At 41.2% G+C, this 27,972-nt stretch overlaps 1 protein-coding gene across 2 annotated transcripts in view; it reads left to right on the forward strand.

Annotated features, from left to right (window-relative positions):
- LOC118388552 (AMP deaminase 2-like) overlaps positions 1–27,972 on the forward strand; it is an 87,869-nt gene that overhangs the window by 48,835 nt on the left and 11,062 nt on the right. For both annotated transcript variants that reach the window (XM_052526909.1, XM_052526908.1), the window contains exons 2-4: positions 20,325–20,464; positions 22,233–22,363; positions 22,981–23,049. In XM_052526909.1, coding sequence (XP_052382869.1) covers positions 20,435–20,464; positions 22,233–22,363; positions 22,981–23,049 — 230 coding nt within the window. In that variant the 5' untranslated portion in view covers positions 20,325–20,434. The remainder of the gene's footprint in view (positions 1–20,324; positions 20,465–22,232; positions 22,364–22,980; positions 23,050–27,972) is intronic.

Genomic DNA, 27,972 nt, shown 5'->3' on the forward strand with positions numbered 1-27,972 from the left:
GAATTATAGGACAATTTCTCTATACGATTTGTTTTTCATCAACCTTTGACTATTGGATGTTCTTATAGGCACTTTAGTATTGCCAGTGTAACAGTATAGCTTCCGTCCCTCTCCTCGCCCCTACCTGGGCACGAACCAGGAACACATCGACAACAGCCACCCTCGAAGCAGCGTTACCCATCGCTCTACAAGAGCCGCGGCCCTTGCAGAGCAAGGGGAATAACCACTCCAGGTCTCAGAGCAAGTGACATTTGAAACGCTATTAGCGCGCACCCCGCTAGCTAGCCATTTTACATCGGTTACACCAGCCTAATCTCGGGAGTTGATAGGCTTGAAGTCATAAACATCTCAATGCTTGAAGCACAGCGACGAACTGCTGGCAAAACTAACTAAAGTGCTGTTTGAATGAATGCTTACGAGCATGCTGGTGCCTACCACCGCTCAGTCAGACTGCTCTATCAAATCATAGGCTTAATTATAACACAATAACGCACTTAAATACGAGCCTTAGGTCATTAATATGGTCGAATCCGGAAACTATCATCTCGAAAACAAGACGTTTATTCATTCAGTGAAATACGGAACCTTTCCGTATTTTATCTAACGGGTGGCATCCATAAGTCTAAATACTCCTGTTACATTGCACAACCTTCAATGTTATGTCATAATTACGTAAACTTCTGGCAAATTAGGTGGCCCAAACTGTTGCATATACACTGACTCTGAATGCAATTAATGCAAGAGAAGTGACACAACCAGGTGAAATTAATATTGCCTGCTAACCTGTATTTCTTTTACCAAAATATGCAGGTTTAAAAATATATACTTCTGTGTATTGATTTTTAGAAAGGCATTGATGTTTATGGTTAGGTACACATTGGAGCAAGACAGTCCCTTTTCGCATCGATTATATGCAGCGCAGGACACGCTAGATAAACTAGTAATATCATCAACCATGTGTAGTTAACTAGTGATTATGATTGATTGATTGTTTTTTATAAGATAAGTTTAATGCTAGCTAGCAACTTACCTCGGCTTCTTACTGCATTCGCGTAACAGGCAGTCTCCTCGTGGAGTGCAATGTAATCAGTTGGTTAGAGCATTGGGTTAGTTAACTGTAAAGTTGCAAGATCGAATCCCTGAGCTGACAAGGTAAAAATCTGTCATTCTGCCCCTGAACAAGGCAGTTAACCCACCGTTCCTAGGCCGTCATTGAAAGTAAGAATGTGTTCTTAACTGACTTGCCTAGTTGAATAAACGATAAATAAAGGTGTAAAAAAAAAGAATTAGCGGCCAAATTGTTGTCCAAAAATAATTAATCGGCCATTCCAATTAATTGGTCGACCTCTAGTTTTCATTATATTTATTTTCAAGAAACACTTAAACAAATATAAAAAATCCAAAAACGAAAGCGAACAGTTCCTTCAGGCACAGACACTAAACAGAAAACAACACCCCACAAAACTCAAACGGAAAATCACAACTTATATATGATCCCCAATCAGAGACAACGACAGACAGTTGCCTCTGATTGGGAACCACACTCGAAAAAAACAACAAAGAAATAGAAAACACAGATTTTCCCACCCGAGTAACATCCTGACCTAACCAAACATAGAGAATAAATAAGGATCTATAAGGTCAGGGCGTGACAATTCAGCACAGTTTAACGTTCACTTTTACAGGCAGTTCAAACTCAGTGTGTGTGATGTCATAGCCTATGGCTAGCAATGTAGCCCTAAACTTGAATAGCAAGAAATGTAAATGACAAAACATTTAATGTTTGTTTACCACAATCCTCCTAGTTATGATTGTCTACCTTGCACGGGTTTGAATCCAGCCCATTGGTCTTTCAGCACACTTTTCTACTTTTCGTCTCTATACCTCTCTCTATCCTATCCAATGAAGAAAAAATACGTAAAGAGAGGACATGTTGGTGGCATGTGCAGAAACGTGAGATGGCCAATGGTGGCTAACTCAGGCATTCATCACTGGTCCTTATTACCTGAACAGCCTTCAGGGTCTTTCCTAACGCTGTAGAAAATAGTCCATACTGTAGCAGGAAAACTTGAGGAATTCCGGTGACTTTGGTGCGAATCAGATTGCCATGTTTTGTTTTCCAGCTGAGATAATATGCACTATATTTCAAATTAGTGGATTAGTCTATTTCAGCCACACCCATGACAGGTGTATAGAAATGAGCACACAGCCAAGCAATATCCATAGACAAACAGCGCAATGTCAAATACAGCCTTGTCAAATAATTAACATCCAATCACATTAACCGTTACACTCTCGCGGGAATTCCACCAACGATCCGTATGTAGCCAAACGTAGCTGCTGCTCATTCTGTTTGCTTGAAAATTGATAAATGGTTAAAAAAAAGTAAGGCCCGCGTCCATAGAGACACATGCCAGTTCTACTGGTAATACTGCTACTTCTAGCAGTACTATACCTGCACCTGTCGACGACACAAGTTGTTCTGCTTCCACGAGCACATCAAATGCTAGCATCAGTAATTATACATTTATTGTTAGCCCAGCTAGCATGGACACTGACAGTTGTAAATCTGGTGCTGCCGATGAGCTACTGCCCTTACCCATGAAAGCACTGAACAACAGACAGGGACTTTGGACCATCAAAGAGGCGCAAATATGATGAGAACTACATTGATTTGGGGTTCACTTATATTGGGAGTTGTGCCCTTCCTCAGCCACAGTGTGTTACATGTGCAAAAGTACTATCTCACAACTTGATGAAACCTTCACTCTTGCACATACAGTACATTTAGAAACTAATCATGCCAATTTGAAAAATAAGCCACAGGAGTTTTTTGAGCGAGAATTAAGATGACTTACGAGTAGTAAGACACGTTTAAAAGCAACAGATACCATTAATATGAAGGGGCTAGAAGAGTCTTATATGGTGAGCTACCGAGTGGCTAGGACAGGCAAGCCTCATACTATTGTGGAGGACTTCATTCTTCCTGCTGCCGCAGATATGGCTGGTGCAATGCTGGGGAGAAAAGCCCAAAAAACTATACAGACAATGCCTCCATCAAACAACACTGTTTAACGACGCTTCATTGACATCAATCAAATGTATTTATAAAGCCCCTTTTACATCAGCCGATGTCACAAATTGCTATACAGAAAGCATGGTGGCTAGGAGAAGCGTGGTGGCTAGGGAAAACTCCCTAGAAAGGCAGGAACCTTGTAAGAAACCTAGAGAGGAACCAAGCTCTGAGGGGTGGCCAGTCCTCTTCTGGCTGTGCTGGGTGGAGATTATAACATTACATGGCCAAGATGTTGAAACATTCATAGATGACCAGCAGGGTCAAATAATAATAATCACAGTGGTTGTAGAGGTTGCAACAGGAGTCAGTTGGCTTTTCATAGCCGATCATTCAGAGACAGCAGGTGCGGTAGAGAGAGAGAGAGTCGAAAACCGCAGGTCCGGGATAAGGTAGCACGTCCGGTGAACAGGTCAGGGTTCCATAGCCGCAAGCAGAACAGTTGAATCTGGAGCAGCAGCACGACCAGGTGGACTGGAGACAGCAAGGAGTCATCAGGCCAGGTAGTCCTAACGCATGGTCCTAGGGCTCAGGTCCACCGTGAGAAGCGAAAGAGAGAGAGAATTAGATAGTGCATACTTAAATTCACCCAGGACACTGGATAAGACAGGAGAAATACTCCAGATATAACAAACTGACCCTAGCCTCCCGACACGTTAAACTATTGCAGCATAATTACTGGAGCCTGAGACAGGAGGGGTCTTGGGACACTGTGGCCCTGTCCGACTATTTCCCCGGACAGGGCCAACCAGGCAGGATATAACCCCACCCACTTTGCCAAAGTACAGCCCCCACATCACTAGAGGGATATTTTCAACCACCAACTTACTACCCTGAGACAAAAAAAAAAAAAAAAAAAAAAAAATATGCCATTTAGCAGACGCTTTTATCCAAAGCGACTTACAGTCATGTGTGCATACATTCTACGTATGGGTGGTCCCGGGAATCGAACCCACTACCCTGGCGTTACAAGCGCCATGCTCTACCAACTGTGCTACAGAAGGACCACAAAGACAAAGATTTCCCCCACAGCACGACCCCGAGGGGGGTGCCAACCCGGACAGGAAGATTATGTCAGAGACTCAACTAGACGTCGACCGATTTATGATGTTTCAACGCCATGCTTCACAGTAGGTATCGTGTTCTTTGGATGCAACTCAGCATTCTTTGTCATCCAAACACGACGAGTTGAGTTTTTACCAAAAAGTTATATTTTAGTTTCATCTGACCATATGACATTCTCCCAATCTTCTTCTGGATCATCCAAATGCTCTCTAGCAAACTTCAGACGGGCCTGGACACGTACTGGCTTAAGCAGGGTGACACGTTTGGCACAGCAGGATTTGAGTCCCTGGCGGCGTAGTGTGTTACTGATGGTAGGCTTTGTTACTTTGGTCCCAGCTCTCTGCAGGTCATTCACTAGGTCCCCCCGTGTGGTTCTGGGATTTTTGCTCACCGTTCTTGTGATCATTTTGACCCCATGTGGGTGAGATCTTGCGTGGAGCACCAGATCGAGGGAGATTATCAGTGGTCTTGTATGTCTTCCATTTCCTAATAATTGCTCACACAGTTGATTTCTTCAAACCAAGCTGCTTACCTATTGCAGATTCAGTCTTCTCAGCCTGGTGCAGGTCTACAATTTTGGAGGACAGAGGAGCGTCTTAAAGAAGAAGTTACAGTTCTGTGAGAGCCAGAAATCTTGCTTGTTTGCAATTGACCAAATACTTATTTTCCACCATAATTTGCAAATAAATTCATTAAAAATCCTACAATGTGATTTTCTGGATTATTTTTTGTCTGTCATAGTTGAAGTGTACCTATGGTGAAAGTTACATGCCTCTCTCATATTTTTAAGTGGGAGAACTTGCACAATTGGTGGCTGACTACATACTTTTTTGCCCCACTGTATATCCACATAATTTTCCTCCCTCACGATGCCATCTATTTTATGTAGTGCACCAGTCCCTCCTGCAGCAAAGCACCACCACAACATGATGCTGCCACCATGTGCTTCACGGTTGGGATGGTGTTCTTTGGCTTGCAAGCCTCCCCCTTTTTCCTCGAAACATAACAATGGTCATTATGGCCAAACAGTTCGATTTCTGTTTCATCAGACCAGAGGACATTTCTCCAAAAAGTACGATCTTTGTCCCGATATGCAGTTGCAAACAGTCTGGCTTTTTTATGGTGATTTGGAGCAGAGGCTTCTTCCTTGCTGAGTAGCCTTCAGGTTATGTCGATATAGGACTTGTTTTACTGTGGATAAAGATACCTTTTGTACTGGTTTATTCCAGCATCTTCACAAGGTCCTTTGCTGTTGTTCTGGGATTGATTTGCACTTTTCCCACCAAAGTGCATTCATCTCTAGGAGACAGAATGTGTCTCCTTCCTGAGCGGTATGACGGCTGCGTGGTCCCATGGTGTGTATATTTGCTTGTTAGGTCTGTATTGTTTGTACAGATGAACATGGTACCTTCAGAGATTTGGAAATTTGTATTTCAAGGTACGCCTTGAAATACATCCACAGGTAAACATCCAATTGACTCAAATGATGTCAATTAGCCTATCGAAAGCTTCTAATGCCATGACATAATTTTCTGGAATTTTCCAAGCAGATTAAAGGCACAGTCAACTTAGTGTATGTAAACTTCTGATCCGCTGGTATTGTGATACAGTGAATTATTTAGTGAAATAATCTGTCTATAAACAATTGTTGTAAAAATTACTTGTGTCATGCACAAAGTAAATTTCGTTACCGACTTGCCAAAGCTATAGTTTGTTTACAAGAAATTTGTGGAGTGGTTGAAAAATGAGTTTTACTGACTCCAACTTAAGTGTATTTAAACTTCCGACTTCAACTGTATGTTAAGTAGAGGCACTATGGGCTCAAGTACATCTGCCTCTCCAGGCACCCATATTGGTAGGATGTGTGTATATACCTCCTCGTTCTAAGGTGTCCTATCTGGATGACTTATGCACAGGGTTTGACGAGGCCACAGATAGTAACAAGAGATATATTTATCTTGGGTGATTTTAATATAAATTGGAAGGATCATAATAATTCAAGTATAATTAAATTAATGAGATATGCCGAGAGCTGTGGTTTTAAACAAATGTTTAAGGACACTACTAGATAATCAACTAAGTTCGGTCACCGTTCGGATACAGTGGTTTGCGAAAGTATTCACCCCCCTTGACATTTTTCCTATTTTGTTACTTTACAACCTGGAATTAAAATACATTTTTTGCGGGGGTTGTATCATTTGATTTACACAACATGCCTACCACTTTAAAGATGAGAAATATTGTTTTATTGTGAAACAAACTCGAAATAAGACAAAAACACGGAAAACTTGAGCTTGCATAACTATTCACCCCCTCAAAATCAATACTTTATAGAGCCACCTTTTGCAGCAATTACAGCTGCAAGTCTCTTTGGGTATGTCTCTATAAGCTTCGCACATCTAGCCACTGGGATCTTTGCCCATTCTTCAAGGCAAAACTTCTCCAGCTCCTTTAAGTTGGATGGGTTCTGCTGGTGTACAGCAATCTTTAAGTCATACCACAAATTCTCAATTGGATTGAGGTCTGGGCTTTGACTAGGCCATTCAAAGACATTTAAATGTTTCCCCTTAAACCACTCGAGTGTTGCTTTAGCAGTATGCTTAGAGTCATTGTCCTGAACCTCCGTCCCAGTCTCAAATCTCTGGAAGACTGAAATAGGTTTACCTGTAGAATTTTCCTGTATTTCGCTCCATCATTCCTTCAATTCTGACCAGTGTCCCAGTCCCTGCCGATGGAAAAACATCTCCACAGGATGATGGAGCTTTGCAGCTCCTTCAGGGTTATCTTTGGTCTCTTTGTTGCCTCTCTGATTAATGCCCTCTTTGCCTGGTCCATGAGTTTTGGTGGTCGGCCCTCTATTGGCAGGTTTGCTGTGGTGCCATATTCTTTCCATTTTTTAATAATGGATTTAGTGGTCCTCCGTGGGATGTTCAAAGTTTCAGATATTTTTTTTATAACCTGTTTGGAGAGCTTCTTGACCTTTATAGTGCCACTTGCTTGGTGGTGCCCCTTGCTTAGTGGTGTTGCAGACTCGAGGGCCTTTCAGAAGAGGTGTGTGTGTGTGTGTGTATATATATGTATATACATACTGCTATCATGTGACAGATCATGTGACACTTAGGTTGCACACAGCTGGATTTATTTAACTAATTATGTGACTTCTGAAGGTAATTGGTTGCACCAGATCTTATTTAGTGGCTTCATAGCAGGAGGGGTGAATAGATTTGCACACACCACTTTTCCGTTTTTTATTTAGTATAATTTTTTGAAACAAGTAATTTTGTTAATTTCACTTGTTAATTTCACTTCACTAAGGTTACAAAGAAACCCCCAAGGATTGTGGTCAAGAGACATTTTAAAACATTTAATCATAAGCCGTTTCAAAATGATTTGGCTGTTGTACCCTGGGAGCTGATTTATCTAGAGGGTGATTTAAATCACGCTACAGGATGTTTTATTGATTTGCTCACTGGGGTAATGGACCATCATGCCCCAGCAAGAAAGAGTACAGTTGGGATTTGTCCATCACCATGGATTGATGATGAACTGGGTGAGGCATTTTCTCAAATAAACATGGCAAAAGTCTTAGCAGCCAAATATGAACTAGAAATTGATTAACATAATTATAGAACACTATGTAATTATGCAGTTAAATCAAATCGTAAGAAGAAAAATATTTTACAAAAATGCTTTTATTGATTGTAACAATGATTCAATACATTTATGGAATAGTGTACACCTATCTTGGTACATCTATCTCATCATGCCCATCTTGTGTGGAGGTTGATGGGAGAACAATAACAAAACCAGCTGATATTGCCTTTTTTTACAAAGAAAAGTAATTTACTGAGAGATAATGTAAACACCCATTCTTCCAAATAAGCTATTGTCCAATGGATTGATGATTATATTATCAGCAAAATAAACTGGTGTCAGAAGAGGTGATTAAACCTATTGAAGTCATTACCCAATGGCAAATCTAAATGGTATGAGCTAATGGACAATTTTTTACTTCACTATGCTGCTCCCCAGATTGCAGCTCCTCTGAAATACATATTTAATTGGTCACTGGAAAAGGGGAAATTTCCAAATGTATGGAAGCATTCTGAACTTTGTTCAATCCCGACAGAAAAGACAGAAAAGAACCCCTTACTCCTGCCAATAGTCGACCAATCAGTCTACTCCCTTCACAGTAAGATATTGGAGGATATTGTGAGTAGACAAATATGAGAGTATATGAGCAATAATGATCTGATCACAGCCAATCAGCATGCTTATCACAAAAAACTAACACTGCATTGGTTGATATGACTGACCAATGGCTTAATGCTATGGATAATGGCAGGTTTGTGGGTGCACTATTTTTAGATTTCGGTGCAGCATTTGATTTAGTGTATCATTAAATTATTTTGACAAAATTATTGCATTATGGATTTAAGGTAACATTTAATATCTAACTGACCGGAAACAGTCCACCTACAGTTGAAGTCGGAAGTTTACATACACTTACTTTGGAGTCATTAAAACTTGTTTTTCAATCTCTCTACAAATTTCTTGGTAACAAACTATGGTTTTGGCAAGTCAGTTAGGACATCTACTTTGTGCATGACACAAGTAATTTTTCCAACAATTGTTTACAGACAGATTATTTCACTTATAATTCACTGTATCATAATTCCAGTGGGTCAGAAGTTGACATACAGTAAGTTGATTGTGCCTTTTAAACAGCTTGGAATATTCCAGGAAATGTCATGGCTTTAGAAGCTTCCGATAGGCTAATTGATATCATTTGAGTCATTTGGAGGTGTACCTGTGGATGTATTTCAAGACCTACCTTCAAACTCAGTGTCTCTTTGCTTCACATTAAGGGAAAATCTAAAGAAATCAGCCAAGACCTCGGAAAATTGTAGACCGCCACAAGTCTGGTTCATCCTTGGTAGCAATTTCCAAACGCCTGAAGGTACCACGTTATCTGTACAAACAATGGTACGCAAGTATAAACACCATGGGACCACGCAGCCGTCATGCTGCTCAGGAAGGAGACGCGTTCTGTCTCCTAGAGATTTTTTTTTCCACCTTTATTTAACCAGGTAGGCTAGTTGAGAACAAGTTCTCATTTGCAACTGCGACCTGGCCGAGATAAAGCATAGCAATTCGACACATACAACAACCCGGAGTTACACATGGAATAAACAAAACATACAGTCAATAATACAGTAGAACAAAATAAAATAAAAAAGTCTATATACAGTGAGTGCAAATGAGGTAAGTTAATGAAATAAATAGGCCATGGTGGCGAAGTAATTACAATATAGCAATTAAACACTGGTAGATCGGCAGAAGATGAATGTGCAGGTAGAGATACTGGGGTGCAAAGGAGCAAAATAAATAAATACCAGTATGGGGATGAGGTAGGTAGATAGATGGGCTATGTACAGGTGCAGTGATCTGTAAGCTGCTCTGACAGCTGGTGCTTAAAGCTAGTGAGGGAGATGTGAGTCTCCAGCTTCAGAGATTTTTGCAATTCGTTCCAGTCATGGGCAGCAGAGAACTGGAAATGAATGAGATGAAAGTGCTTTGGTGCGAAAAGTGAAAATCAATCCTAGAACAGCAAAGAACCTTGAGAAGATGCTGGAGGAAACAGGTACAAAGGTATCTATATCCACAGTAAAACGAGTCCTATATCGACATAACCTGAAAGGCCGCTCAGCAAGGAAGAAGCCACTGCCCCAAAACCGCCATAAAAAAAGTAAGACTACTGTTTGCAACTGCACAATGGGGACAAAGATCATACTTTTTGGAAAAATGTCCTCTGGTCTGATGAAACAGAAATATAACCGTTTGGCCATAATGACCATCGTTATGTTTGGAGGAAAAAGGGGAGGCTTGCAATCCGAAGAACACCATCCCAACTGTGAAGTATGGGGTGGCATCATGTTGTGGGGGTGCTTTGCTGCAGGAGGGACTGGTGCACTTCAGAAAATAGATGGCATCATGAGGGAGGAAAATTATGTGGATATGTTGAAGCAACATCTTAAGTCATCAGTCAGAAAGTTAAAGCTTGGTCACAAATGGGTCTTCCAAATGGACAATGACCCCAAACATACTTCCAAAGTTGTGGCAAAATGGCTTAAGGACAACAAAGTCAAGGTGTTGAAGTGGCCATCACACAGCCCTGACCTCAATCATATATAAAATTTGTGGGCAGAACTGAAAAGCGTGTGCGAGCAAAGAGGCTTACAAACCAGTTACACCAGCTCTGTCAGGAGGAATGGGCCAAAATTCACCCAACTTATTGTGGGAAGCTTGTGGAAGGCTACTCAAAATGTTTGACCCAAGTTAAACAATTTAAAGGCAATGCTGCCAAATACTAATTGAGTGTATGTAAACTTCTGACCCACTGGGAATGTGATGAAAGAAATTAAATCTTAAATAAATATTTCTCTCTACTATTATTCTGACATTTCACATTCTTAAAATAAAGTGGTGATCCTAACTGACCTAAAACAGGGAATATTTACTCAGATTAAATGTCAGGAATTGTGAAAAACTTCCAACTTCAACTGTATATCAATTGGTCATTTTCTTTCACTCATGCTTTAAACTGTGGAATATCAACAGTTACAGCAAACTCTACAAGTAGATCTGGGAAATATCAGGGAGTGGGTTTTCAGGAACAAACTTGTTTTGAACGCCAAGAAAATCAAGCTTATGTTGGTCTGTTCCACCAGGAAAGGGCCAACACAGCATGGGGATGCAATTAAGTATGGGGGGAGTACAAATTGAGGAAGTGTTAGAAACCAAACTACTTGGGGTTACACCTATAACTCATCTATGTAAAAAATAAATTTAAAAAAATTAAATGCATGCATGATCAGAAGGATAGCTAAATATTTACCGGGAAAGCATTAATTGAGAGTCAGGGGAAATACTGTTCTGTGGTCTGGGGACATGCAAGGGAAATTAGGAGGCTGCAGATTGCACAGAACAAAGCAGCAATGATTGTTTTAAGGTGATGTGATTATTATGTTGTAGTCATGCACACTGCACTTAGTTGGTCATCATTCAACAAGACAATTGAAAAAAATATGCTTATTTTATTTCACAATGTACACCATTTAAAACGGCTTAACTCCATTCACATCAGTATTCAGTTGGTAAGAGACAGACATCCAGTCAATACTAGGAATAGATTGTTCACCATCTGTGTTATCCCAGCAGAAAAGAGAAATAGGCTAAATAACATTTTGATTCAGAGCAATAAAGAAATATAATCATTTTTTCTGAGCAAACCAGAAACTTTTCAATATATACATTCAATCAATACTTTAGAACCTTTTAAATATAAAAAATGGGAGGTTGTGCAGGACTATGGCAGATGAAGGAAGCAAACTATCATTTCAGATTGTTAAAGTATTTATCTGGTCAATATGTCAGTGTATTATGCCTGTTGTGTGTAACAGTGTTATATGTGTTTTGTATTATACATTGGATTTTAATGTTTAAGGACATTTGGAAGATTAGGCCAAATGAGGACTAAAAGAGATCCTAATAAAATAAAATCCTCTTGCGTTGTGAATGAATTAGATGAGGGTATCTGAATTTACAGTCATATCACTGTTTATTCTGTGCATCATACTTTTTACTAGGCCTATATCGTAGTTTGCATTAAGCACAGTAGTCTATTTTTCTGCTTTCTGAGATCACTATAGCTCCTTTAAAACTAGCCCCTCTCTGTTCTTATCCAGAACAACCACTAACTAGGCTTTAAGCTGCTGTATAGTGTTGTGTGTTCTAAATCAGGGTCACCCATATTACAACTCCTATCCTCTGGGCCACGGTGTCTGCAGTCTGCACTAGTTTTATTACACCATTACTTTGTAGTAGCCCACCACTTTTTCCACATTTTGTTACATTATAGCTGTCACGAGTTACTAAGAGTGGAAGGTAGGAGTCAGGCGCAGAGAGCAGAGGGTTCAATAATAGATTATTTATTTCTCCGGCACAAAAAAGGGTCACGCCAAACACAGGGCGCAGAAACACTGACACTGCCCAAACACACAGGGCAAAACGATCCGGAGAAAAAATACATCCACAACCGACAGCGAACACAAAATAATCACCCACAAACCTAAGCGGGCCTAACAGGCTTAAATAGACCAGAAATCAAGAAACACAAAAGAAACAGGTGCAACTAATAAGACTTAACCAACAGACAAGGGAAAAGGGATCGTTGGCGGCTAGTAGACCGGCGACGACAACCGCAGAGCGCCACCCGAACTGGCAGGGGAGCCACCTTTGGCGGGAGTCGTGACAACAGCCTTATTCTAAAATGGATAAAAGAAAAGAAAAAATCCCAATCTACACGCAATACCCCATAATGACGAAGCGAAAATAAGTTTTGAGATTTTTTTGCAAATGTCATTTTTAAAATTATAATAAGTATATATATAATAATATACAGTTTAAGTCGGAAGTTTACATACACCTTAGCCAAATACATTTAAACTCAGTTCTTCACAATTCCTAACATTTAATCTGAGTAAAAATTCCCTGTTTTAGGTCAGTTAGGATCACCACTTTATTTTAAGAATGTGAAATGTCAGAATAATAGTAGAGAATTATTTATTTCAGATTTTATTTCTTTCATCACGTTCCCAGTGGGTCAGAAGTTTACATACATCATTTTTCTTCTCATCATGCATTCTATTTTGTGTAGTGCGCCAGTCCCTCCTGCAGCAAAGCACCCCCACAACATGATGCTGCCACCCCGTACGATCTTTGTCCCCATGTGCAGTTGCAAACAGTAGTCTGGCTTTTTTTATGGCGGTTTTGGAGCAGTGGCTTCTCTCTTGCTGAGCGGCCTTTCAGGTTGTCGATATAGGACTCATTTTACTGTGTATATAGATAATTTTGTACCTATTTCCTCCAGCATCTTCACAAGGTCCTTTGCTGTTGTTCTGGGATTGATTTGCCCTTTCGCACCAAAGCACGTTCATCTCTAGGAGACAGAATGCGTCTCCTTCCTGAGCTGTATGATGGCTGCGTGGTCCATGGTGTTTATACTTGCGTAATATTGTTTGTACAGATGAACGTGTTACCTTCAGTCGTTTGGAAATTGCTCCCAAGGATGAACCAGACTTGTGGAGGTCTACAATTATTTTTCTGAGGTCTTGGCTAATTTCTTTAGATTTTCTCATGATTTCAAGCAAAGAGGCACTGAGTTTGAAGGTAGGCCTTGAAATACATCCACAGGTACACCTCCAATTGACTCAAATGATGTCAATTAGCCTATCAGAAGCTTTTAAAGCCATGGCATGATTTTCTGGAATTTTCCAAGCTGGTTGAAGGCAGTCAATTCCCACTGGAATTGTGATACAGTGAATTATAAGTGAAATAATCTGTCTGTAAACAATTGTTGGAAAAAGTTACTTGTCATGCACAAAGTAGATGTCCTAACCGACGTTCCAAAACTAGTTTGTTAACGAGAAATTTGTGGAGTTGTTGAAACACTTAGGTTGGAGTCATTAAAACTTGTTTTTCAATCTCTCTACAAATTTCTTGGTAACAAACTATGGTTTTGGCAAGTCAGTTAGGACATCTACTTTGTGCATGACACAAGTAATTTTTCCAACAATTGTTTACAGACAGATTATTTCACTTATAATTCACTGTATCATAATTCCAGTGGGTCAGAAGTTGACATACAGTAAGTTGATTGTGCCTTTTAAACAGCTTGGAATATTCCAGGAAATGTCATGGCTTTAGAAGCTTCCGATAGGCTAATTGATATCATTTGAGTCATTTGGAGGTGTACCTGTGGATGTATTTCAAGACCTACCTTCAAACTCAGTGTCTCTTTGCTTCACATTAAGGGAAAATCTAAAGAAATCAGCCAAGACCTCGGAAAATTGTAGACCGCCACAAGTCTGGTTCATCCTTGGTAGCAATTTCCAAACGCCTGAAGGTACCACGTTATCTGTACAAACAATGGTACGCAAGTATAAACACCATGGGACCACGCAGCCGTCATGCTGCTCAGGAAGGAGACGCGTTCTGTCTCCTAGAGATTTTTTTTTTTCCACCTTTATTTAACCAGGTAGGCTAGTTGAGAACAAGTTCTCATTTGCAACTGCGACCTGGCCGAGATAAAGCATAGCAATTCGACACATACAACAACCCGGAGTTACACATGGAATAAACAAAACATACAGTCAATAATACAGTAGAACAAAATAAAATAAAAAAGTCTATATACAGTGAGTGCAAATGAGGTAAGTTAATGAAATAAATAGGCCATGGTGGCGAAGTAATTACAATATAGCAATTAAACACTGGAATGGTAGATCGGCAGAAGATGAATGTGCAGGTAGAGATACTGGGGTGCAAAGGAGCAAAATAAATAAATACCAGTATGGGGATGAGGTAGGTAGATAGATGGGCTATGTACAGGTGCAGTGATCTGTAAGCTGCTCTGACAGCTGGTGCTTAAAGCTAGTGAGGGAGATGTGAGTCTCCAGCTTCAGAGATTTTTGCAATTCGTTCCAGTCATGGGCAGCAGAGAACTGGAAATGAATGAGATGAAAGTGCTTTGGTGCGAAAAGTGCAAATCAATCCTAGAACAGCAAAGAACCTTGAGAAGATGCTGGAGGAAACAGGTACAAAGGTATCTATATCCACAGTAAAACGAGTCCTATATCGACATAACCTGAAAGGCCGCTCAGCAAGGAAGAAGCCACTGCCCCAAAACCGCCATAAAAAAAGTAAGACTACTGTTTGCAACTGCACAATGGGGACAAAGATCATACTTTTTGGAAAAATGTCCTCTGGTCTGATGAAACAGAAATATAACCGTTTGGCCATAATGACCATCGTTATGTTTGGAGGAAAAAGGGGGAGGCTTGCAATCCGAAGAACACCATCCCAACTGTGAAGTATGGGGGTGGCATCATGTTGTGGGGGTGCTTTGCTGCAGGAGGGACTGGTGCACTTCAGAAAATAGATGGCATCATGAGGGAGGAAAATTATGTGGATATGTTGAAGCAACATCTTAAGTCATCAGTCAGAAAGTTAAAGCTTGGTCACAAATGGGTCTTCCAAATGGACAATGACCCCAAACATACTTCCAAAGTTGTGGCAAAATGGCTTAAGGACAACAAAGTCAAGGTGTTGAAGTGGCCATCACACAGCCCTGACCTCAATCATATATAAAATTTGTGGGCAGAACTGAAAAGCGTGTGCGAGCAAAGAGGCTTACAAACCAGTTACACCAGCTCTGTCAGGAGGAATGGGCCAAAATTCACCCAACTTATTGTGGGAAGCTTGTGGAAGGCTACTCAAAATGTTTGACCCAAGTTAAACAATTTAAAGGCAATGCTGCCAAATACTAATTGAGTGTATGTAAACTTCTGACCCACTGGGAATGTGATGAAAGAAATTAAATCTTAAATAAATATTTCTCTCTACTATTATTCTGACATTTCACATTCTTAAAATAAAGTGGTGATCCTAACTGACCTAAAACAGGGAATATTTACTCAGATTAAATGTCAGGAATTGTGAAAAACTTCCAACTTCAACTGTATATCAATTGGTCGTTTTCTTTCACTCATGCTTTAAACTGTGGAATATCAACAGTTACAGCAAACTCTACAAGTAGATCTGGGAAATATCAGGGAGTGGGTTTTCAGGAACAAACTTGTTTTGAACGCCAAGAAAATCAAGCTTATGTTGGTCTGTTCCACCAGGAAAGGGCCAACACAGCATGGGGATGCAATTAAGTATGGGGGGAGTACAAATTGAGGAAGTGTTAGAAACCAAACTACTTGGGGTTACACCTATAACTCATCTATGTAAAAAAATAAATTTAAAAAAATTAAATGCATGCATGATCAGAAGGATAGCTAAATATTTACCGGGAAAGCATTAATTGAGAGTCAGGGGAAATACTGTTCTGTGGTCTGGGGACATGCAAGGGAAATTAGGAGGCTGCAGATTGCACAGAACAAAGCAGCAATGATTGTTTTAAGGTGATGTGATTATTATGTTGTAGTCATGCACAATGCACTTAGTTGGTCATCATTCAACAAGACAATTGAAAAAAATATGCTTATTTTATTTCACAATGTACACCATTTAAAACGGCTTAACTCCATTCACATCAGTATTCAGTTGGTAAGAGACAGACATCCAGTCAATACTAGGAATAGATTGTTCACCATCTGTGTTATCCCAGCAGAAAAGAGAAATAGGCTAAATAACATTTTGATTCAGAGCAATAAAGAAATATAATAATTTTTTCTGAGCAAACCAGAAACTTTTCAATATATACATTCAATCAATACTTTAGAACCTTTTAAATATAAAAAATGGGAGGTTGTGCAGGACTATGGCAGATGAAGGAAGCAAACTATCATTTCAGATTGTTAAAGTATTTATCTGGTCAATATGTCAGTGTATTATGCCTGTTGTGTGTAACAGTGTTATATGTGATTTGTATTATACATTGAATTTTAATGTTTAAGGACATTTGGAAGATTAGGCCAAATGAGGACTAAAAGAGATCCTAATAAAATAAAATCCTCTTGCGTTGTGAATGAATTAGATGAGGGTATCTGAATTTACAGTCATATCACTGTTTATTCTGTGCATCATACTTTTTACTAGGCCTATATCGTAGTTTGCATTAAGCACAGTAGTCTATTTTTCTGCTTTCTGAGATCACTATAGCTCCTTTAAAACTAGCCCCTCTCTGTTCTTATCCAGAACAACCACTAACTAGGCTTTAAGCTGCTGTATAGTGTTGTGTGTTCTAAATCAGGGTCACCCATATTACAACTCCTATCCTCTGGGCCACGGTGTCTGCAGTCTGCACTAGTTTTATTACACCATTACTTTGTAGTAGCCCACCACTTTTTCCACATTTTGTTACATTATAGCTGTCACGAGTTACTAAGAGTGGAAGGTAGGAGTCAGGCGCAGAGAGCAGAGGGTTCAATAATAGATTATTTATTTCTCCGGCACAAAAAAGGGTCACGCCAAACACAGGGCGCAGAAACACTGACACTGCCCAAACACACAGGGCAAAACGATCCGGAGAAAAAATACATCCACAACCGACAGCGAACACAAAATAATCACCCACAAACCTAAGCGGGCCTAACAGGCTTAAATAGACCAGAAATCAAGAAACGCAAAAGAAACAGGTGCAACTAATAAGACTTAACCAACAGACAAGGGAAAAGGGATCGGTGGCGGCTAGTAGACCGGAGACGACAACCGCAGAGCGCCACCCGAACTGGTAGGGGAGCCACCTTTGGCGGGAGTCGTGACAACAGCCTTATTCTAAAATGGATAAAAGAAAAGAAAAAATCCCAATCTACACGCAATACCCCATAATGACGAAGCGAAAATAAGTTTTCAGATTTTTTTGCAAATGTCATTTTTAAAATTATAATAAGTATATATATAATAATATACAGTTGAAGTCGGAAGTTTACATACACCTTAGCCAAATACATTTAAACTCAGTTTTTCACAATTCCTAACATTTAATCTGAGTAAAAATTCCCTGTTTTAGGTCAGTTAGGATCACCACTTTATTTTAAGAATGTGAAATGTCAGAATAATAGTAGAGAATGATTTATTTCAGATTTTATTTCTTTCATCACGTTCCCAGTGGGTCAGAAGTTTACATACATCATTTTTCTTCTCATCATGCATTCTATTTTGTGTAGTGTGCCAGTCCCTCCTGCAGCAAAGCACCCCCACAACATGATGCTGCCACCCCGTACGATCTTTGTCCCCATGTGCAGTTGCAAACAGTAGTCTGGCTTTTTTATGGCGGTTTTGGAGCAGTGGCTTCTCTCTTGCTGAGCGGCCTTTCAGGTTGTCGATATAGGACTCGTTTTACTGTGTATATAGATAATTTTGTACCTATTTCCTCCAGCATCTTCACAAGGTCCTTTGCTGTTGTTCTGGGATTGATTTGCCCTTTCGCACCAAAGCACGTTCATCTCTAGGAGACAGAATGCGTCTCCTTCCTGAGCTGTATGATGGCTGCGTGGTCCATGGTGTTTATACTTGCGTAATATTGTTTGTACAGATGAACGTGTTACCTTCAGTCGTTTGGAAATTGCTCCCAAGGATGAACCAGACTTGTGGAGGTCTACAATTATTTTTCTGAGGTCTTGGCTAATTTCTTTAGATTTTCTCATGATGTCAAGCAAAGAGGCACTGAGTTTGAAGGTAGGCCTTGAAATACATCCACAGGTACACCTCCAATTGACTCAAATGATGTCAATTAGCCTATCAGAAGCTTTTAAAGCCATGGCATGATTTTCTGGAATTTTCCAAGCTGGTTGAAGGCACAGTCAACTTAGTGTTTTTAAACTTCTGACCCACTGGAATTGTGATACAGTGAATTATAAGTGAAATAATCTGTCTGTAAACAATTGTTGGAAAAAGTTACTTGTCATGCACAAAGTAGATGTCCTAACCGACGTTCCAAACTAGTTTGTTAACGAGAAATTTGTGGAGTTGTTGAAAAACAAGTTTTAATGACTCCAACCTAAGTGTATGTAAACTTCCGACTTCAACTGTATATATAACTTATTTACATAAGTATTCAGACCCTTTGCTATGAGACTCGAAATGTAGCTTATGTGCATCTTGTTTCCGTTGATCATGCTTGAGATGGTTCTACAACTTGAGTCCACCTGCGGCTCACACCTTTCTAAATGAGGTCCCACAGTTGACAGTGCATGTCAGAGCAGCAACTAAGCCATGAGGTCGAAGGAATTGTCCGTAGAGCTCTGAGACAGGATTGTGTAGAGGCACAGATCTGGGGAAGGGTACCAAAAATTGTCTGCAGCATTGAAGATGCCAAAGAACACATTGGCCTCCATAGTTCTTTAATGGACGAGGTTTGGAACCATCAAGACTCTTCCCAGAGCTGGGCAGCTGGCCAAACTGAGCAATCGAGGGAGAAGGGCCTTTGTCACGGATGTGACCGAGAATCCGATGTTCACTCTGACAGCGTTCCAGAGTTTCTCTGTGGAGATGGAAGAACCTTCCAGAAGGTCAACCATCTCTGCAGGACTCCACCAATCAGGCTTTTATGGTAGAGTGGCCTGATGGAAGCCACTCCTCAGTTAAAGGCACATGACAGAAAAAAAATAAGTTAAAATATATAATAATAACATGACAGTGTTTGTGATGAGTCCAGTTGCTCTAGCATCTTTCATGGGGTGATTAGGCGTAGCAGAGCATGCTGTGGGACACACTCATTTACAGGGCTTGTCTGTCTTAAAATGTAACCCTCTGCATCTCAGGAGTCCCCTCCAGTATAAAGACCTTATGGGATCATCATGCCAAAGCAGCATTCTCTGAAAACACACACACACAGTTTAGCAAACTATCACGTGGCTCTTGAGCTCATCGCTCATCTTTTGGTTACTAATCCCCCATCTCTCTCTCTCTGTTTTCAACGGGACATACACAGTGGGGTCTTTGTTCTCTGCCTGCCTGCCTGCCTGCCAGTGTAGTGTGTACTCTCTCACCCAGCAGCGTCCGTCTCAGGGGAAGGTTCTGTTATTGTGCTCCTCCCCTCAACCTCTCCTCCCCTCTCTCCAGACCAGGTCTCCATGGCAACGGGTGTCTGGCATCTGACAACATTTATCTTGTTATTGAGCATCCATCTGAATGACCCTTAGGGTGGGCTATATACCACAGAGACTACTGCCACACACACAGACACCACTCCTGCTGCTGCCTGACACACAATGCAGTGGGCAGCCAACAGAGACACAGCTCAAAGGGCCAGCAGTGCTGTGGAGAGACTAACACACCACTGAAGCTGTCATACTGTAAGGAAGCTCCTCTGTGCTGTATGCAGAGCACAACACTGCTGCTGAGAGACGAGGCTGTAGTTGAGAGAGAAGAGGGCCGGAGTGTAGTATACTAGTGTAGTCCCATGTTGGAGGTGATGGCACAAGAGTTGTGGCTGTGAAATATCAGACAGTGTTTAAATGTTGCAAATCCATGCAATAACAACTCACTCCATCTGCCTCTCCCTAACTGTTGTTTAACTTTGTTTTTTTGTTTTTTGTTGTCTTTTTTGGAATGTTTATTATTTGTTGTTTAACACTGCCTCTCTCTCTATCTTCCTCTCCACCCCTCCATCTAGATCTGCGTGGTGTAGCAGGGCAGGCCAAGCCCCTGAATCCTCAGCGCTCCCTCCCTGGGACACCCATCAGTCACACACTCAAACACTTCCCCATCAACCTGCGTACATCCATGGACGGAAAGTACAAGGAGATCGCTGAGGTGAGAGCACAGTGACACAGTGTTGTCAACAGTGGTGTAAAGTACTTCAGTAAAAATACTTTGAAGTACTATTTAAGTACTTTTTTGGTGTATCTGTACTTTACTTTTTTAACCCACTGTAAATACTAAAGTATTTAGTCAGCCACCAATTGTGCAAGTTCTCCCACTTAAAAAGATGAGAGAGGCCTGTAATTTTCATCATAGGTACACTTACTATGACAGGCAAAATAAGAAAATAAAATCACGTTGTAGGATTTTTAATTAATTTATTTGCAAATTATGGTGGAAAATATGTATTTGGTCAATAACAAAAGTTTACAAAAGTCCTTTGACAGCTCTTTGGTCTTGGCCATAGTGGAGTTTGGAGTGTGACTGTTTGAGGTTGTGGACAGGTGTCTTTTATACTGATAACAAGTTAAAACAAGTGCCATTAATACAGGTAACGAGTGGAGGACAGAGGAGCCTCTTAAAGAAGAAGTTACCGGTCTGTGAGAGCCAGAAATCTTACTTGTTTGTAGGTGACCAAATACTTATTTTCCACCATAATTTGCAAATAAATTCATTAAAAATCCTACAATGTGATTTTCTGGATTTTTTCTCTCTCATTTTGTCTGTCATAGTTGAAGTGTACCTATGATGAAAATTACAGGCCTCTCTCATCGATTTTTAAGTGGGAGAACTTGCACAATTGGTGGCTGACTAAATACTTTTTTGCCCCACTGTATATTTTTGACAACGTTTACTTAACTACATTCCTAAAGAAAATGATGTACTTTTTACTCCATACATTTTCCCTGACACCCAAATGTATTCATTACATTTTGAATGCTTAGCAGGACAGGAAAATGGTGCAATTCACACACTTATCAAGAGAACATCCTGTGTCATCCCTACTGGCTCTGATCTGGCGGACTTACTAAACATTTGTAAATTATGTCTGAGTGTTGGAGTGTGCCGCTGGCTATCCGTGATTTTGAAAAACAAGAAAATGGTGCTGTCTGGTTTGAATTTGAGGTTATTTGTACTTTTACTATTACATTTCCTTTTGATACTTAAGTATATTTAAAACCGAATACTTTTAGAATTTTACTCAAGTAGGGTTTTACTGGGTGTCATTTACTTTTACTTGAGTGATTTTCTATTAAGGTATCTTTCCTTTTACTAAAGTATGACAACTGAGTACTTTTTCCACCACTGTCAAGCACTTTCTGTGTGTGTGTGTGTGTGTGTGTGTGTGTGTGTGTGTGTGTGTGTGTGTGTGTGTGTGTGTGTGTGTGTCGGGGTGTGTGTGTGTGTGTCGGGGTGTGTGTGTGTGTCGGGGTGTGTGTGTGTGTCGGGGTGTGTGTGTGTGTCGGGGTGTGTGTGTGTGTCGGGGTGTGTGTGTGTGTGTCGGGGTGTGTGTGTGTCGGGGTGTGTGTGTGTCGGGGTGTGTGTGTGTCGGGGTGTGTGTGTGTCGGGGTGTGTGTGTGTCGGGGTGTGTGGGGGTGTGTGGGGGTGTGTGTGTGTGGGGGTGTGTGTGTGTGGGTGTGTGTGTCGGGGGTGTGTGTGTGTGTCGGGGTGTGTGTGTGTCGGGGTGTGTGTCGGGGGTGTGTGTGTGTGTGTGTCGGGGTGTGTGTCGGGGGTGTGTGTGTGTGTGTGTCGGGGTGTGTGTCGGGGTGTGTGTCGGGGTGTGTGTGTGTGTGTGTCGGGGTGTGTGTCGGGGTGTGTGTCGGGGTGTGTGTCGGTGTTAAATGTTCATGATGTTTATGTAAGTTTGTGTATCTCTCAGGAGCTGTTCACTCGTAGCCTGACGGAGAGTGAGATGCGCACCGCTCCTTATGAGTTCCCTGAGGACAGCCCCATCGAGCAGCTGGAGGAGAGACGCCAACGCCTGGAGAGGCAGATCAGCCAGGACATCAAGTAGGGACACACAGCAGCAGACATGCACACTCACATACACACCAACACAACTCCCCCGTACACACCCAAACACCCTCCATATACCCACAGGCACACAAGCACCCTCAACAGCTTCCATCATGTTGCTTTTAAGCAGGCCAGGTGACTAACATAAGTAAACAGCTAATGGAGTCAGTCAGTAGCATTCACATCCTGGTGTTCCAGCCTGGGGGGGGTTCTGTCTGGGTTGATGGGGTGTGATGGCCTGTTCCACTGAGCCATTCTCAGGGGGGGATCTGACACACTTAGGAATCCTTGCTCTACTCACCGCAGCAGGGTCATGTGACCAAGGTATACTGCCTGTTCCACTGCTAACTGATCATGTTTCTCTGTTTGTCCCATTTCATCTGATCACCCTTCACACCCTGATCCCCTTTGTGTGTGTCATGTGCGGTACTGTTGTTCTCTTGTGTGTTTTGTTTGTGTAACTGTATTTGCATCCTCTCTGTCTTTCTTTCTGTGCTTGTGTGTTTAAATGTGTGTGTGCCCCCCCTCCCACCTCTCCCCCTTCCTTGTGCTTTGTCTTACCTGTACCCCTCTGACCTGGCCTTGCCGCCATGCACTCTGCACTACGCCAGGCTTGAGCCAGAGATCCTGCTCCGCATCAAACAGGAGTTCATGAAAATTGACAGCGCTGCCGACCTAGAGTGAGTGAGCTATACTTTCAGTCTCTCTCTCTATCTTTTGCCTTTTCCTAACAATCTTGTGAATGCATAAGGTCAAGTTTTTACCTGTACGTATGTACAGTCCTTGGCGCTCATTTGCTGAAGAGTTTAATTTTAAATGTATCATTTTGTTAAATATTGAGAATGTTCCACTCCAACTCCATTAGCAAAATATGAGTTCCCTGTGTGCTGCCCCCTACTGATGATGTATAGTCATCACAGGTGATGTTGAGTCATTTTATTTATTTAACCTTTATTTGACTAGGCAAGTCAGTTTAGAACAAATTCTTATTTACAATGACGGCCTACCCCGGACGAGGCTGTGCCAATTGTTTGCCGCCCTATGGGACTCCCAATCAAGGCTGGATGTGATGCAGCCTGGATTCAAACCAGGTACTGTAGCGACACCTCTTGCACTGAGATGCAGTGTCATAGAGGTGCAGGGCTGATATTCAGTCCAAAAAGATCATGAAACAACTTATTTCTTCAATAACATCTCAGTAGTCTGTTACACTTTAATAAAGTACTGCAAATTACTTTAGAAGGTAATCTTTCAAAATTCTATTGAGTGATGCCGCGTAAAACAATTGGTGAATTAGCCGCCTCCTGTAAGGCTGTATCTGTATAGCAAACGTAGCCTATCTGACAAGGATGTCGGTGTTGTAGCATGCCACCAGCATATCTCCTTCTCTCTCTCTCTGGTGCTAGGCCAAAAGTTATCTTCCTTTATACAGTACCATTCAAATGTTTGGACACACCTACTCATTCAAGGGTTTTTCTTTATTTTACTATTTTCTACATTGTTGAATAATAGTGAAGACATCAAAACTATGAAGTATCACATATGGAATTATGTAGTAATCAAAAAAGTGTTAAATATATTTTTGATTTTAGATTCTTCAATGTAGCCACCCTTTGCCTTGATGACAGCTTTGCACACTATTGGCACTCATTCACCCAGCTTCATGAGGAATACTTTTCCAACAGTCTTGAAGGAGTTCCCACATATGCTGAGCACTTGTTGGTTGCTTTTTCTTCACTCTGCGGTCTAGCTCATCCCATACCATCTAAATTAGGTTGAGGTCAGGTGATTGTGGAGGCCAGATCATCTGATGCAGCACTCCATCACTCTCTTTCTTGGTCAAATAGCCCTTACACACCTTGGAGGTGTGTTGGGTCATTGGGGTGGCAGGCAGCCTAGTGGTTAGAGCTTTGGACTAGTAGACGAAAGGTTGCAAGATCGAATCTCCAAGCTGTCGTTCTGCCCCTGAACAACGCAGTTAACACACTGTTCCTAGGCTGTCATTGAAAATAAGAATTTGTTCTTAACTGACTTGCCTAGTTAAATAACGGTTTAAATTTTCTTTTTGAATTGTCCTGTTGAAAAACAAATGATAATCCCACTAAGCGCAAACCAGATGGGATGGTGTATTGCTGCAGAATGCTTTGGTAGCCATGCTGGTTAAGTGTGCCTTGAATTCTAAGTATATCACAGACAGTGTCACCAGTCACTGTGGGAACCACACATGCATAGATCATCTAAGGTTTTCACCTACTCTGTGTCTCACAAAGACATTGGTTACATTTGGACTCAAGGACAGATTTTCACCGGTCTAATGTCCATTGCTCGTGTTTCTTGGCCCAAGCAAGTCTCTTCTTATTGGTGTCCTTTAGTAGTGGTTTCTTTGCAGCATTTTGACCATGAAGTCCTGATTCATGCAGTCTCCTCTGAACAGTTAATGTTGAGATGTGTCTGTTACTTGAACCCTTTGAAGCATTTATTTGGGTTGCAATCTGAGGTGCAGTTAATTCTGATGAATTTATCCTCTGCAGCAGAGGTAACTCTGGATCTTCATTTTCTATGGCGATCCTCGTGAGAGCTAGTTACATCATAGCACTTGATGGTTTTTGCGACTGCATTTGAAGAAACTTTCAAAGTTCTTGACATTTTCCGGATTGACTGAACTTCATGTCTTAAAGTAATGATGGACTGTCGTTTCTCTTTGCTTATTTGAGCTGTTCTTGCCATAATATCGACTAGGTCTTTTACCAAATAGGGCTATCTTCTGAATACCAACCCTGCCTTGACACAACACAATTGGCTCAAAAGTATTCAGAAGGAAAGAAATTCCACAAATGAACTTTTAACAAGGCACATCTGTATATTGAAATGCATTCCAGATGACAACCTCATGAAGCTGGTTGAGAGAATGTCAAGAGTATGCAAAGCTGTCATCAAGGCAAAGGGTGGCTACTTTGAAGAATCTCAAATGCAAAATATGTTTTGATTTGTTTAAGACTTTTTTGATTCCATATGTGTTATTTCATAGTTTTGATGGCTTCACTATTATTCTACAATTATTCTCTAACCCGGAAGCTTATAAGAAATCCCGCCATGCCCGCCGACAAACCATCAAACAGGTAAAGCGTCAATACAGGACTAAGATTGAATTGTACTACACCGGCTCCAATGCTCATCGGATGTGGCAGAGCTTACAAACTAGTACAAACTAGTACAAACTACAAAGGGAAGCACAGCCGCGAGCTCCCCAGTGACACGAGCCTACCAGACAAGCTAAATTACGTCTGTGCTCGCTTCGAGGCAAGTAACACTGAACCATGCATGAGAGCATCAGCTGTTCCGGACGACGGTGTGATCACACTCTCCTTAGCCGATGTGAGTAAGACCTTTAAACAGGTCAACATGGATTACCAGGACGTGTAGTCCGAGCATGCTCTGACGAACTGGCAAGTGTCTCACTGACATTTTTAACCTGTCTATACCTGAGTCTGTAATACCAACATATTTCAAGCAGACCAACATAGTCCCTGTGCCCAAAAACACTAAGGTAACCTTCTCAATGACTACCGACCCGTAACACTCTGTAGCCATGAAGTGCTTTGAAAGGCTGGTCATGGCTCACATGAACACCATTATCCAAGAAACCCAAGGCCCACTCCAATTTGCATACAGATCCACAGATGATGCAATCTCTATTGCACTCAATACTGCCCTTTCCACCTGGACAAAAGGAACACCTATGTGAGAATGCTATTCTTTGACTACAGCTCAGTGTTCAACACCATAGTGCCCTCAAAGCTCATCACTAAGCTAAGGACCTTAGGAATAAAACACTTCGCTCTGCAATTGGATCCTGGACTTCCTGGCAGGCTGCCCCCAGGTGGTAAGGGTAGGTAACAACACATCCGCCACGCTGATCACTAACAACAATGAGACAGCCTATAGGGAGGAGGTCAGAGACCTGGCCGTGTGGTGCCAGGACAACAACCTCTCCCTCTATGTGATCAAGAAAAAGCACGCCCCCATTCTCATCGACGGGGCTGCAGTGGATCAGGTTGAGAGCTTCAAGTTCCTTGGCATCCACATCACCAACAAACTATCATGGTCCAAACACACTAAGACAGTAGTGAAGAGGGCACGACAAAGCCTATTCCCACTCAGGAGACTGAAAAGATTTGGCATGGGTCCTCAGATCCTCAAAAGGTTCTACAGCTGCACCATCGTGAGCATCCTGACTGGTTGCATCACTGCCATGTATGGCAACTGCTTGGCCACTTCAGAGGGTAGTGCGTACAGCCCAGTACATCACTGGGGCCAAGCTCCCTGCCATCCAGGACCTCTATACCATGCTGTGTCAGAGAAAGGCCCTAAAAATTGTCAAAGACTCCAGCCACCCTAGTCATGGACTGTTCTCTCTGCTACCGCACGGCAAGCAGTACCGGAGTGCCAAGTCTAGGTCCAAGAGGCTTCTTCACAGGGCTACCCAGACTCCTCTTTTACGCTGCTGCTACTTTCTGTTTATTATCTATTCATAGTCACTTTAACTCTACCTCCATGTGCATATTACCTCAATTACCTCAACTAACCGGTGTCCCCAAACATTGACTCCGTACCTCCTGTATATAGCCTTGCTATTGTTATTTTACTGCTGCTGTTTAATTCTTTGTTAGTTTTGTTTTCTCTTTTTTTCTGAAAACTTCTTAAAGCATTGTTGGTTAAGGGCTTGTAAGTAAGCATTTCACTGTAACCTGTTGTATTTGGCGCATGTGACACATTTGATTTGATTTGACAATCTACAAAATATTAAAAATAAAGAAAACTCTTGAGTAAGTGAGAAAATGAGTAAGTGAGAAAAAATGAGTAAGTGAGTCCAAACCTTTGACTGGTACTCTATGTATATTTGTTATATTAATACCATGCAGTGGACACCTAACCCTGTAGGTCTATGCAGGTCCCTAATGCGTTTAGTGCTCAAATCTCTGACAGCTGAACTGTGGGGAGGACAATTATTGTTTTCGGAAATTAAAAACCAATAGGCTATAAATGGAAACACAAGGAATAGTGTTTTTATAATTTGTTATAGGCTGTTTTTAAGGAATGAAAATGTGGCTCATTTGGCCAATATCCCTGGTTTATTGATGGCGCTAGCTGTGTGGGTGGACGCCTTATTAGGTTACGCACCCAATGCAAATGTATGACCAGAACATTTCTCAAATGTCAGATAAATTAAAATATTTCCTCTTACTTGTCCAGCGCCTGATTTTCCTAATGGAAATCCTGCACCACGGTTCCACTACATTGGTACAGCCCTGGTCTTTTAATGTTCATCTTAAATATCTTAAAAACAAATCTTAGACATGCCTTGGTATTCATGACCGAAATAATCCTTCCGTATAACTGCAAATATTCAACAGCTGAGGCGCAATTCACAGAGAGACATAAAGACAGTGAGACTAGAGGTCGACGGGTTGTGATTTTTCAACTCCGATACCGATTTATTGGAGGACCAAAAAAAGACGATACCGATTTTTATAATATATATTTGTAATAATGACAATTACAACAATACTGAATGAACAATGAACATTTTTATTTTAACTTAA

This window comes from Oncorhynchus keta, chromosome 10 (genome assembly GCF_023373465.1).
Source record: "Oncorhynchus keta strain PuntledgeMale-10-30-2019 chromosome 10, Oket_V2, whole genome shotgun sequence".
NCBI classification, from domain to species: domain Eukaryota; kingdom Metazoa; phylum Chordata; class Actinopteri; order Salmoniformes; family Salmonidae; genus Oncorhynchus; species Oncorhynchus keta.